Genomic DNA, 14,923 nt, shown 5'->3' on the forward strand with positions numbered 1-14,923 from the left:
GGTTGAAAATATGGAGAGACAAGTGCATTGAATTATTCATTTTAATTTGATTCAGCATGTGATATTAGGAATCTAAATATAAGCATCAAATAAGCAGTTGGACATAGGGGTCTAGAGTTAAGTCAAGGCTGTGTAAAGAACCTTCCTAGACATGGGAAGCAGTTTTTTAAGGAAGTAAGTGGGCCCAGAACCTCAGGTCAGCAAAGGACAAAATAGTAGATTAGGAAAATAAGATGAGTGGAGAGCCAAGATGAAGTGTTTTAAAAAGGGGCGAACAGTTGTGTGAGAATTTTGCAAAGTGATCAAGGAAATAATGAGAGGAAAATAACCACAATATGTGTCCACATGGAGGTTGGTGGTGGTTTTCAGAGACATAATGGGGACAAATATCTCATTCATGTTTGAGAGACACTGGTGGCAAGTAAGAAACTGGAGAGCACAAGTGTAGACTTCTCTTGAGGAAACTTAATGAGTAGGGGACTTCAGGAATTTGTCGGTAACTCATGTTTCAGGGGAAACATGAAAGAAATCAAGAGAGTTTTTCTTTTCAATCAATGTAAATTATAAAAAATGGAAATATTTTTCTTTTCACAAAGGTAAGTCAGTCAAACATTTCATTACTTTTAAATGTTTTAATGTTTAAAGATTTTCAGATTACAGACTTGCCTAAGTATGTGTTTAATGCTTCCTGCAATAAGTATGTAGATGTTTATCTTATGTACTCCGAAATGATTTTTAACTCCTAGAGGAACCTCAGTTTCTGGACAACTTAAACTCATTTTGATTTGCAAAGTATTTTATGTATATGCATTTATTTTGGTAGAGGAAGGTAATGTTACAAGATCCTTAGAGTGTCACTTCACCAGAAAGAAACCTCTGTGCTGGCGGTGCCTCTGCTTAGGTTTTGCTCATGCCTACTGGGCTTGCTCTGCCCACTCGGCCTATTGGGCTGAACTTGGCTCATGCTACCAGCCTAGATCCCATGCCTGCCAAGGACAAGCCAGGCACGGAGCGGCAAGGGGTATGTGAGTGAGCAAGCACTGGATCTGACCATTGCGCACAGCCAGGCATGCTGGCTGCCGTGGGAAAGGCAGCTCCAGGCACCTGCTCTATGTGAGGCTGCAGCTGGACCAGATGTACTGCAAGCTACTTCCATGGCAAGAACCAGCATCTGGAAAAAGGGAAAAGGTTACAAACCACTGCTCTGGAATGCCTTAATGTAACATAAAGGCTTAAAATGGACTAGAATCTGAACTTTTTACATTTTTGTCTCCCAAGTCCAATGAACCACATTTTTGTATTAGAGATGAGAATTTATGCTGGGCCCTCATCTACAAAGCTTTGTAAGCAGTTGACACTTGAAGTGCACCAAAGGATTTGCTGTGTTCTAGACCCTGGCACCATCTGACACCATCTTAACCCTCATATAACAATGGGGTGTCTTAGGCCAAAATCCCTAGAACCCAGAGGGTCTAGGTTGGCATATATAATAGCATCTATTATGTGAGTATATTTAGTATTTGTGTATTGCTTCTCTTATTTTTTTAATTAGCCTTTCACTAGTTTAATCATTCTTTAATTATTCCTAAAAATATTAATATTTGTCATCTCTCTTTTTTAGTTCTGAGGATGTATTTGCAAAAGTCTGCTAGGGGAAATAATAGTTACTTCAGAATAATATGAGGAGTTTTACTGCCAAAAATGGTTCTCAGATAAGAACAAAGCCCATAATTTTATGGTCTTTCCATATTTTGAATATTAATGTTTTGTCCTTCAGAGCTTCATTAGCTTTACAACTGGTATTATGAAAACCCCAGGAGACACAGTAAGGGAGTACAAGGATGAATTTAGACAGTTTCTGACTTCAGAATACTTATGAAGAAGTATTGGTGAACAAAGAAGATTGGCATACAGACTGTAACAGTAATAGAAGAGAGTTGAAAAAAACACATGGGAGAGGAAGAGAGCTTCAAAGTATGTGAGACTAGATGGCTGCAGGATTTGAGACTCTATCATTTGAGTTCTAGTAAGGATCATTCAAGGGTATTGGTGAAAGAGGGAGGTGCTGAATGTTGAAAAATACTTCCCAAGCATCTGTGTGGATGAGTTACCAAGAGCAGGTGAATGGAGTATAGAGCCTTACCTAAGAGCTTGCACTGCCCTTAAAACTGTTACTTCATGGTGCTATATCATTTTTTACCAGTAATGTAACCAAATCCTTCTGTATTATTTTCTCTCCCCTGAGATGTGCCTCCCTCCCTTTTTAATTTTTCCAGGACAACTGTCTTTATTTTTATTTTATTGTTATTTTACTTCATTATCCACTCATTTACTTATTTATTTGTCATTATTTTCAGTATTCCCTTGCTCATGTAATAATTCTTTGTGGCTTACTCAAATTATTTGTCTTCTGATCTGATATTTGTTTTCTAGTATAATTTTACTCTTTCAAAATAAGTATAACTCAGGTATAAGCAAAGTACTTTCTGAATGAATCCCTTATTGCTACAAAACTGTAAGCAGTTATGATATCTAACATAACTCCCATAATTGTTCCGTGAGGTAGGCAGTCTCAGTGTCCTTATTCCACTCTCAGTTATGGTATCTAACATAACTCTCATAATTGTTCTGTGAGGTAGGCAGTCTCAGTGTCCTTATTCCACAGACAAGGAAGCATACTCCCTTAGGTAGAGGGGCTCATTACCACACAGCCATTGAGTGGTGGGGAAGGACTCAAACCTGAATAGGCTGGTTGATGTTTAAGTCTGTTATTAGCTAAGAATAATCCACAGGGTTTACTATAGCAAACAGGACATTGTACCAGGGGGTATATAAAAAGATTCAAATATACTCCTTGGTTGAGTCTGGGATTGACTGTACTCTTTAACTGTTTATAGCATTCTTTTTTGTTATTTTTGTGTGTGTTTGTGTTTTCTGGTATGTAAGACTTTTGAAATCATAGCTACTCATTAAAATTTTTTGGTGATAAAAGTTATTTAAACTTCTGATTTTTTGCAGTATGTGACACTAAAAGAGATGCCAGCTGTGCTTGTTTTCAAAGATGAAACTTACTTTGTTTATGACGGTAAGTTCCAAATCTTTAACTCATGGAAAACATTTAAAATTAAAATGTCTGTTATACGACTTAGGTGTAAAGATTTTGTAAATGGTACTACTGTTTAATGAGAATAACAGTTCTCATTACTTGAATGACTGATGTTTTGGGTTTTTTTTCCACCTTTCAACTTTAAGTTTTTAGATACTTTATTCTGAGTTTTACCTACACAACTTTTTTTTTGTTGTTTGTTTAATTATATACCTTTTTGATGAATAAATTCTATGTGATTTTTATACATTACTTTAAAATGTTCAGAATTAATGTTTTTGAAGTAACATTTCAGATACAGAAAAAGACTTAAAGAAATAACACATGTTCAATAGTGTTGAAGCCCATGTGTATCCCTCTCTAGCAGCATTTCCCCTTTGCTGTTAGAAATAACTGCTCACCTGCTATTCAGCATTTCTTCATTGAATCAAATACTTGGTCTGTTTTTAAAATATTTTAATTGTGATTGTCAAACATACATCACACTAAACAGAATGTTAAATAAAGCCCCGCATACCCATCACCAAAGTTAAGCACTTATCAAGATCTTTGCCCGTCTTGACATTTGCTCCAACTTCAACTTTCAATTTGTTGAAGTACTTTAAAGCAAATTGTAGTGGCATTTCATCACTATGTGCTTCGTTATGCATCTCTTTACACAATGTAGACGTTTTATTTTTAGATAAATCACATGCAGCTACAACACCTAACAGCATTCCTTGGTATTTTCAAATAGCTACTTACATGGTTTCCAGACTGTGCTCTGAGGTACCCCAGGGCAGTGCAGCAAACTCACAGGGGCTACTGGGAATATTTTAAATTTCAAGGGAAACAGTGGAACTTGACATCTGTAGGACACCACAAAGCCGTTCAAAAGCAAAAGTGAATGCAGTCTCACCTGATAGTCTTGCTAACATTCTAAATTCTAATTCAATAAAATTAAAAATTCAGTTTCCCATTCTCGCTAGCCACATTTCAATGCTTGGTGGGCTCCTGTGGCTTGTGGTTACCATGTAGGAGGCCACATATGAAACATCCATTCATTGCAGAAATATGTTCTAGAATGTGGTTATTTTTCTTATTGGAGTCTATGTGACAGAAAGGAAACTAAAACTAGATTATTGCTTAAATAATTCAAATAAATAGAAGACTTTTCAAGAAAAGGAACAATTTGTTTTAGTGTAAGTAGCATTTTAATTGTTTTGACAGTCATGTTGTAAAGACTACGTTTCTAATCTTTATTCTTTGTAAGAGCTAAATTTGATTTGTTTCTATAGATAATAACTATCCAATTATGCTGTCATACAACAGGTACTATTTATATCCTTAACTTTACATTTTCATTTGATTTACAAAGTAATCTGTGAGGTAAGTAATAAGGCAGATTAATACCCCAGGATTACATAGGATATAGCTGAGAATGTTAGCTAAGGAGACAGACATATAATTAAATAGCAGGTTTATCATATGCTTATTCAGCCATCCATTAATTGGATGTTTAGTGAATGTCTGTATTAGATGTTGGGCTTAAAAAAGAACTTCAGAGAAACTGGCGTATCTGAAAATATGAGAAGGAAAATAATTTATAGCTACACCTAGTCTATTCACCTGCTCTTTGCTTGCAGTACTCTTCATATAATAAGCACTTAATGTACATGATCTTATATTTGATCATTATAACAATGCCTTAAGATCAGTATTCTTACCATTTTACAGATAAACAGTATTAAAGAATTTTTTAAATTCTTTAATTTAATTGTTAAAATACTTAATCAATGATATCAAAATTTAGTCTTCAAATCTCGTGTTCTTCTACTGTGAGTTTCTTAGCAATTCAGAGAGCCACTTTGTTTCTTCCTTTTTTTAAAAAAAAAACCTAATTATATCTGTTTAAGAATAAATAGATATTTAAATATGAACAGATATCAGGTGTTGGAGCATGCCTAGGAAAGCACCTTCTCGTTTCAAATATGTTCTCCCATGCTGAGGAAGACAGGAATATGATATGTTAAGTTTCTGTAGGTATTGTAAAGGCTGCATTTTTCTAACCTGCAGTAGTATTTAGAACCTACCTGAAGCATTCAGACAAAGCAGAGGCTTTACTTTGAATCCTTATTTTAAATATTTAATTGTTGCTAATGTTTAGAAGCATTGGAATAGGGATTCAGGAAGACATTTTCTTATATATATAATTTAAGCTTTTATTTTAGATTCAGAGGCTACATGTGCAGGTTTGTAACATGGGCATATTGGATGACGGTGAGGTTTAGGGTACAAATGATCCCATTAGCCAGGTAGTGAGCATAGTACCTAATGGGCAGTTTTTTAGCCCTTGTCCTCCTCCCCCTTCCCACCTTCTGGTCGTCCTGAGTTTCTTTTGTTCCCAACTTCATGTCCACGTGTACCCAATGTTTAACTCCCACTTATAATGAGAACATGCAGTATTTGGGGTAGTTTATTTTCTAATGAAGTTCAAATTGATCACTTTGTGCAATCTTGTAGAAAATTTGCTTTTAACATGCAGTAGACTTTGTGGCCCAGTAATCAATTTTTAGTTTTATGCTTATTTTCCTAATTTGTAAATTTAAATTCATAACTACTTTTATTACTTATTTGATGGGTTTGATAACTTGCAAATGTTTTGTTTAGCGATGCAAGAAAAAGCATACATTTCAGGAAGTCATTAAAATCCCGTCTTTAACCAGATATATTGGTAGAGTTTTACAGACATTTACTCTACATCAGCTTCTTTTTTATGCAATTGTAATTTTTAATAATTACTTCAGAATTATATTTCTAATCAGGATGTAATATTTCTCTTAGATACTATATTTCCTATCTGCTTAGCAGAGCAAGTATTTTATATTGGGAAAAAGCTAATGTACTGTGGTTTCATATGTGTGTTTGTGTTAGTTGTACCTTTGAGAAAGAGTTGTAAACTAGAAAGACTATCATAAAGAGAGAAGAGCAAATAAATTGTAATAAAAATTACCTATAGTGCCATGACCCAAGTATAACCATTGATCCAGGGAAACCATTTAGGAATAATTGACTTCATTTTATCATTCTATGAGTTTATCTTTTCAGTTTTTTTTTTTTTACAAAGTTACAGTTATACTGTTATATATTGTTTTGTAACCTGTATTGTTTTGTAATGTTTAATTTTTTTTTTTAAATTTATAAATGGTCTTAACATATACCGAAACGTATTTAAATTATTTCCAATTTAGGATATTTTTATTATTTCCTTTGTTTTTAGTCATTTTTATGCTATTTTTAATGATGGTGTAATGAAGATTGCTTTGTGCATCAATCCTTCTGTACATTTGATTGTATGCTTGCAATAAATTCCTAAAAATAGTATTTATGGAAGTATGATTCTCTGTCAGGCATTTTATACCTATTACCAGATAAAAGCTATTATAACTATCTTAAACTCATACTCTAATTTGTCAACTTTGTCTTGGTTTTAAGAGTATGAAGATGGTGATCTGTCATCATGGATCAACAGGGAAAGGTTTCAGAATTACCTTGCTATGGATGGCTTCCTCTTGTATGAACTTGGAGACACAGGTAACAAGCGTATATACAAGTCTCTGTCACATTGCATGATTTTTCTTTGATTGATTATTTAAAATCTTGTTTTGTAGGAAATGAATTTAAGCTCTATTTCATAACTTAATTTTTTATTTCAGACCTGAATGCCAGTTATTTATGAAAACATAAACTGATATTACCAGAAGATATACCTTTGCATGTGGGTCAGTGATGAGCTAAAGAGATGGTTTACTAATAGAACTGATGGTGACAAGAAAACAAAAAGCCTGGGTAATAAGAGAGTTGGAAAACATAACCAACTAAGAAGCTATACTCGGGAGACTGATTTTGTGATAGGAGTTAAAATGAAACTTAGCACAACCTATTTATAAGGCCTGCTTTTACTTGTCAAAGGGAACAATATAAATTGAATTGGCATGGTTTCTTAAAGTTATACTGTTGAAAATGAGGAAATGCAAATGTAAACACAAATACAAAAATGAAAGCTATAAGAAGCCGCTTACATGGTCTCATAGATGCAAACTGCAAAAATTATAAAAAGCTAAGTTTTAGAGAAAGTGTTTTATAAATGTATAGCAAATTAGAAATGAGAAATCATGGTTATTGGTGCCACATTTGTTTCCATTAATAACTTTTATGATAAGTAGGATGAAAGTATAGCTTTAGAGTAAAACAATGAGAAAATTTTATTCAAGGCTCAATTTTTTTTAATGTAAGTTATAGGCACAGGGTTTCCTCTTTATGATCACTGCTCTTAAATCTAATTAATAAAAATTAGAGATATTTTTGCATGTTCCCTGTTTGTAACATTTTGGGGGGATGCTTTCTGTTCTGTTCCTGAGCTTGCTTTTAATGTTCTGTGTCTGGTGATATTTCTGCCTTTGCTTATCTTTACAGAAGGAGCTGTATATTAGCTCATTATTGGAAGTTACCAGGGACAGTGCCAAAGACTGTGGTTTTGATTCTTTCAGACTCGCATGAAAAGAAAAGGGGAAATGTAGGAATACAGTAGTTTTGCTTTGTATAGTAATCACAGGAGATAGTGTGACCTTGAGGTGATTAAACCAGGTGACTTTGGCTTAACTCAACACTTCCTTTCCCAGATTAATTTGGAAACAGAAGTATGCTGTGACAGTGTTCTTTTGTGTGTCCAACGTAATTGCCCTTGTTAGCTCTTCACCCAACCCGTCCCCTATGCTAGCATCACAGAAGCCTCCTGATACTCTGTGGCTTCAGACACCTCGTGTCTGTCTCAGAAGTTCTAACTCTTGCCTGTATCTCCAGCCCCACTTCACTGTAGCCTCTCCCCACACTCTTCCTTCTCCAGCCACACTAACCTTTCAGTTTCTTTTGTTAATTTTTTTATTGTTTTATGATTTTTACCCAAGTTTGCTTGACACCAGTTTCTTGAAAAGGTTATGCCATTTGGACCAAAGCACCTTTTTACATGCTTTTTTCTTTGCATGGAAATATTCAGTTAATTCATATTCATCCGTCAAACTCAGACCAAGTACTGCTTTCTTAGGAAAATCTTCACTGACTCCCTCAAAGTACATTAATTTATGCTGTAATTTTTTTATTGCAGCGTATTCTTATTTTTAATGGGACATTTATTTGATGAAAATGTCCCAGCATTTCTACTGTGTTGTGCTTTCACAAGCACAGAATATTGTCTGTGTTTGCTCATCACCATGTCCTCATAACCAGCCCAGTGTGTGATACGTTATTTGACACTCAATAATTGTTAAATTAATATGTGAGAAATTGTGTCTGTGTTTCTTAGAACCCTGTTGGTCTGTGGGAGGATGTTCTGCACGTTGTAGACATTTTGGAAAAAAAAAGAGGCATTTGAAAATTAAAGAAGCATATAATACAAAAAAAATGAATAGTAAATGAGATACTTCAAGAAGATAGATAACATTGTGAGCTGTTTTTGTCAGAGAGTTAGAAGAAGATTCAAGATTGTGTAGAATTTAGACAGGTGTTTTAGAAGTATGAATTAGAAGTGACATTAAAATACAGGGATAATAAAGATTATTGATTTAATCCTACATGTATGTACCTGCTCTGAGCCAGGTTTATCCCCATATTTAATCTTAACTCTCCCAATAACTCTATGAAATAGATTTTTACTAGTTGAAGTTTACTGAGGCATTTCCCTGTGCCCCTGCAGCTTGGTATGGTGGGTATGGTGCCTAGAACATGATAGACACTGCTGTATAGCAGTGTTTGGTTTTCTGATTCCAACACCACTGTTGTGGTTATTACATCATGCTGGTTTCCTAGAAGGTATCAGGATACATATGCTTTATGTTCTGTTTAGGGTTGAGTAAATGTGAGTCAGTTTAATTCTGCATATTGTACCTGGCAAGTGTGATCCATGGTACCAAAGGCAGTGGCCAGGTAAAAATCATTTTCTTCTTCTTCTAGACCATTGTTTTAGAGCTATAGTAATTCTTGGCGAACTTGTTTTAATCAACTTATTTCCTATGCGTTTAGCCTTTAACAAAATAGTTACCTTAGTCAATTTGTAGAGTGTAAGGAAAAAATACAATTCAAGCTTGTAAGTTGACCAAAAAATACCATTTAGGTATATAAATTGTTACATATTTACTCTTATTTACATTTTGGGGTAGGAAGTGGAAGGGAATTTGTCACCTAGAGTTGACTAATTGACTGATTCACTCTACAAACATATACCATAATGTGTTGATTTAATTTGATATAATATGTAGAATGATTGGAATTAAATTCTAGAAATACTTTACTAGTTTCCTATTCAAAACTATAGTGATCATCGAACAATTTGTGTAATAAGGGTGATTGAATTCAGATGTGTCATTCTTTATTTCAGGAAAGCTTGTGGCTATTGCAGTTATTGATGAGAAAAATACATCAGTTGAACATACCAGGTATAATGCCTTAATATAGTTTTAAGCTTCAGATGTTCATTTTAGACTGCATGGCTTTAGATAGACTTGATATATCTTACTTTTCCTGCAGCAAATAGATGTAAGACAGCAGATACTATAATTGAAAAATGGTATTTTTCAAGTGCATACATGAACTAATCATATGTTTGTTCTTCTACAGATTGAAGTCAATTATTCAGGAAGTTGCAAGAGATTACAGAGACCTCTTCCATAGGTAGGTGCTTACATTCTGAAAGATTCCTTTATTTTTGTTTAATACCGTTTTGTAATATAGTAAAGCAAACTTAATAGTATTTCATGCTTTTAGAGGTGAATCAAGGAAATGAAGTTAAATAACAGTAATCCTCGCTTATCCATAGGAGATACATTCCAAGACCCCTAGTGGATGACTGAAACTTTGCATAGAATAGAACGCTATGTAAACTAGATTTTTATCTGTACCTAAATACCTATGATAAAGTTTAATTTATATATTAGGTACAATAAGAGATCAACAACAGTGCTTAATAATAAAATGGAACAATTATAACAGTACACTGTAATAAAAACTATGTATGTGTTCATTTCTGGAATTTTTCATTTCATATTTCCTGATCATAGTTGCACATGGGGAATGGAAACCACAGAAAGTGAAATTGTGGGGAAGGGGGGACTACTGTATAGCACGTTGCTTTTCAGCATGAATTGTCTGGATCTTTAAATTCATTGATGGTATGTCCTGCAAGTTAAAAAAAAACACTTTGATTTGTATCATACCTGCTTCTTGATAGGATTTGAGGTGCATTTTATGTAAAGAAAATATCCACATGTACTTATAATTGTATATAAAGTTAAATGAGCAATCAGATGTCACAGGTAGGCAGATGGTTATTGTAATGGAAACTCAGAAGAATAACTGAATATAAAAAGGGCATCAGAAATACATATTTTGCTTTGTGCTGAGTCATTGTTGCTACTCTAAAGGATAGTCAATATAAATGTATTTTATTATTGAATTATTATTTCTTTTCTATTCTGAATCTTCTACTGATGGGTCATTGTATAGTTCTCCTTTTACATAGTATATAGCAACTTCTGATTAGTCCTTTTTTTAGAGAAAATGGGTAATTTTTCTCAAACATATTTCAGGTAGAATAGTTTGTATTTCCCTGATTTTAAACATGCATGGACCAAATAAAAATGTCTTAGAATTTCCTTTACTCGTGTATTTATGTCTCAGAAGCTGGTAGAATTTACACTCTTACAGTATTTATTGTGTATGATTTACATGTGAGATATTTACAGTTTCTGGGCTTACTGAGGCCTAAAGTTAAGTTCATTGTTTTATTTACTTTTCTGGTATTTAATGAGTTTTCTCTCTTTCTCTCCACATCCCCTCGCCTTTTGTTTATTTATTTATTTTTGGTTGCTGTTGGTTAGGGATTTTCAGTTTGGCCATATGGATGGAAATGACTACATAAATACCTTGCTGATGGAGTAAGTAAAGTGCTGAATGATTTTGCCATCAAATCTATTAATTTTTAAATTTGTTTCTGAGATAAAGGTAACAGGACTAAATAGCTGAAAAAAAGCAAACTGTTGACATATTCAGATGCAGATATTCTCCCATTAAAATATTTTACTTTAGTTTTCAAATTCTGTATTTGTAACTTACTGACTTTAATATTGCTCCATAGTAAAAAAAAAAATTATCTCCTGATTTAATTTTTTTTAGTATTCTGAAAAGAAGACATTGTTTCAAAATTTGTAAATTTTATAGCTTCTGCTTAATACATACCTTGAGAAGTTTAGTTTTAATGGGCAATATAGCTATTTAATAGAAATTGTTTAGCATTCAAAAACTAATTGTTGTTCTAGAATTTATCTTAATAGACTAAAATAACTTTGTAGGAAAATATGCAATTTTAAAATAAGTTTTATTTAAAATTATGATGTAAAGACTTTTAAATAGAAATAACATTCAAAAACTAACTTGTTCTAGAATTTATTTTAATATACTAAATTTGCAGGAAAATAAGTGGTTTTAAAATAATTTTTATGTTTTTAAAATTATGATGTAAAGATCTAATTTGCCACGTCACAAGATTGATATTAGAAAACATTTACCAAAGCCTGTTCTGAATTAATAAATTTGAAACAAGAACCCACTCTATTCAGTGAACAATTACTGAGTATTTACTATATGTTGTACACTGCATTAGACACTGTTGATACAAAAGTGAATAGAGTCCCTGTCTTCAAATGCTTATAGTTCCCTGGATAAGACCACAGGTGTTAATTACAGAACTGTATGAAAAAATCTATGTAGGACAGGGCTCTGGAACATAGAGACACTTTCCCATCCTCACCACGCCCCCCTCACCTGCACCCAGTGTACACTAAGGTAGAAGCACTCAGAGAACGTTTTCTGTAAAAGGCAATAATTAAAAGGTCTAAAGAGTGAGAAGTTAGCTGAATGAAGAATGCAGGGAGAGGATTTCAGACAGAACATAATAGCAAGTATGACAGGTAGTAGAAAAACTGGGATTAGGAGAGTGCTAGAGAAATAAGCTAGCCTCTAAAGTGAAGATGGGGAAATCTCACTAGAGACACACTAACTCTTATCCAACAGCATCGAGGGCCCAGTGAAAGTTCAACAACATGATGTAGTGTTTTGGTTTTCTCCAGCTTTGCTTAGTATCATAGGTGTAGCAAATGCCTTTATTCATTATTGTAATATATTAGGTTATTTTAGTGTCTTCCATTTTCTAAGTAAGAACACTGAGCAGGGAAGGGAGTAAACTTACAAATCTAAAGTAACATTCATCATTTTCAACTAAAATCTTGAAATATAATGTAACATTACCTTACTTCATTTATTATCCCTCTCATTTCAGTAAGAACTTAAGAGGGTTTGCCAAAGATAAAGTACCAGCTACAGGTTATAATGAAGAATCAAGACAAAGTATCTATACAGTTATTAAAGGGACTGTTGACCCTTGAACGACATAAATTTGAATTCTGTGGATCTACCCATAGGAATTTTTTTCAATACATATATGTAAAAATTTTTTGAGATTTTTGATAATTTGAAAAGACTTAAAGATGAATTGCATATCCTAAAAATATTGAAAAAAATAAAAAGATATGTCATGAATGCATAAAATATATGTGAGTACTAGGTCTATTTGATCATTTACTAATACAAAATATACCAAAATTTATTAAATAGCTTCTGTAATTATAGCTACTGAGATATAAATAAATATCAGAATACTTGTTATTGCTGTGTTTAATGTATATTTTTAATTATTTTTATATTTTCAGTGAATTGACAGTCCCAACTGTAGTTGTACTGAATACTTCAAACCAACAATATTTCTTGCTAGATAGACAGATTAAGAATGTTGAAGACATGGTCCAGTTTATTAATAACATTTTGGATGGCGTAGTAGAAGTAAGTTGTTCACTTCTATTTCAAAGGGATGATGGGTAGTGGGTAGAGGAGAAACTAGTTCATTTCTTTATTTCTGATTCTGAAAAGAATAGTTGGCCATCACTGGGGAGTAGAGGGCTGGGCCTTCATAAATTGCTTCTCTCCAGTTATAGGCAGAGAAGAGTTTCAGATACAGAAGGTTCTTCTATGGCAGAGGTTGCTAAAAGATGGAAATGTCCTTTTAGGGGTTATTTGGAGGATATTTTTGGTTGTCACGGCGATGGGAAGGTGTTGGCATATAAGTTTGAGGACTAGCAATCTAAGAGGCCTGCATTGTGTGGGGTAATCTTAATAGTGATCTTGCCTGGCCCTTAGTATGTTTCTAGATCCAAAAGTACAATTGGATTGAATTGTTAGGTTTGGTTTTCTAAAAAAATCTGCAAATAAGACCACAATTTCTTAAGAAATAAGGAAATTTACTGAGAATAAAAGCCCCCTTGCAGAGTTCTAGACTTAATCCTATAAAATATTTCTCAGAAATAAGTGAATGGATAGTCTTAATTTTCTATTATTTTTCTATAAATTTTGACTACCATGTTTTTCAAACTGTGAATTGCTACCTATATTAGAAAGTCACAAAACCACTGCAAGTCACAATGAGGTTGTGACCAGCATGCATCTTAATTCAATAGACTAGAATAAAATTTAAAAGAAAGAGCCTTCATTGCTTTTGTGAAATTTAATAACTGTTTTGTGAGAGTTGTTTCAGTTATACACAAACTGTATTTAAAATTGGCTCACAGAGTAACAAACCTAACTACTTTTGGTCAAGGTGAAGAAGTTTGAAAAACACTCTTAAATTATTTTTTGAAAATAATTTGTTGAAATGAAAGTCACCTATATAAATAATCAGTCGTCTGTTTTTCAGTTAGTGGAATGCAACTCAGACTGTTTTACAAGAGACTTCTTGCAAATTAAAAAAATGAGCCAGGTTGCAGGTACGGCCAAATACAGGATTCGATTGATTTTTATCAGGAATTTTTCTCTCTTTGCCTTTCAGCACTTTCCATCTTCAGGGAGCCTCTCCCTGAACAGTGGCAAAGGTATCCTGCTTCAGCTCTGGTTTCGCAATCCCAGCTAAACTCAAAAGCTGGTTAGGCTGTACTCAGGGGTAGATCAGCTTCAGCCAAGCTGAATAGACATTATGAATAGAGGAGGAGGAATTGTTTAGAGTAGGATCAGGGTGAATTAACACAAGCAGGCAGGAGGAATGCTGGACAGGAAACCAATAAAAAAAAACAACAGTAAATGTTTACCACATGGCCTTTTCAGGTGATTATGTGATATTTGGAGTCTACACTTTGGCCTGCAATTGTAAGGTTATGTAACACTGAAGAAATGAACTAATAGTACTTAAATAATTTATTTTTATTTTCCTTTTTTGAAGGCCCAAGGAGGTGATAGCATTTGGCAGAGATTGAAAAGAATAGTATTTGATGCCAAATCTACTATTGTGGTAAGTTGTGACAGTTTATGTCATTGATAACTAAGAACATGTAGGTTCTTTATGTCTACCCATGGTAAAAATCTGAATTTGAAAAGATTAAGTCAAAATATGTCTTTAATTTTTAGGATATGACTAGCCAGTATTTAAGAAAATATATTTATCAGGTGGAAATTGTTTCTCTAATTATTTATTTTTGTATGATTTATGAATTTAAAATTCGGAATCAATTAACTTGACAGTATGACTCAAAAGATTTTTATTTCTGCAACCTACCATGTAAATTTTTTACTTGGTAATTTCTATGGCTTGTTGAAAGTACAGATGATTTGAATTTTTTAGTTCCATTACATGCTGTCTTCTGTAAGTGGGTCATTTTTGTTGAAGAAAATGATGTATACCAGGAA

General features: G+C 33.4%; 1 protein-coding gene across 3 annotated transcripts in view; it reads left to right on the forward strand.

Moving 5' to 3' along the window:
• Positions 1-14,923, forward strand: part of TMX3 (thioredoxin related transmembrane protein 3) — a 39,404-nt gene that overhangs the window by 19,113 nt on the left and 5,368 nt on the right. For all 3 annotated transcript variants that reach the window (XM_021673546.2, XM_064379036.1, XM_021673547.2), the window contains 7 exons: positions 3,019-3,085; positions 6,581-6,679; positions 9,519-9,576; positions 9,758-9,811; positions 11,017-11,073; positions 12,904-13,033; positions 14,460-14,528. In XM_021673546.2, coding sequence (XP_021529221.2) covers positions 3,019-3,085; positions 6,581-6,679; positions 9,519-9,576; positions 9,758-9,811; positions 11,017-11,073; positions 12,904-13,033; positions 14,460-14,528 — 534 coding nt within the window. The remainder of the gene's footprint in view (positions 1-3,018; positions 3,086-6,580; positions 6,680-9,518; positions 9,577-9,757; positions 9,812-11,016; positions 11,074-12,903; positions 13,034-14,459; positions 14,529-14,923) is intronic.

The sequence above is a fragment of the Aotus nancymaae genome, unplaced genomic scaffold, assembly GCF_030222135.1.
Source record: "Aotus nancymaae isolate 86718 unplaced genomic scaffold, 86718_ANA_hifiasm-v0.15.2.pri h1tg000020l, whole genome shotgun sequence".
Taxonomy (NCBI): domain Eukaryota; kingdom Metazoa; phylum Chordata; class Mammalia; order Primates; family Aotidae; genus Aotus; species Aotus nancymaae.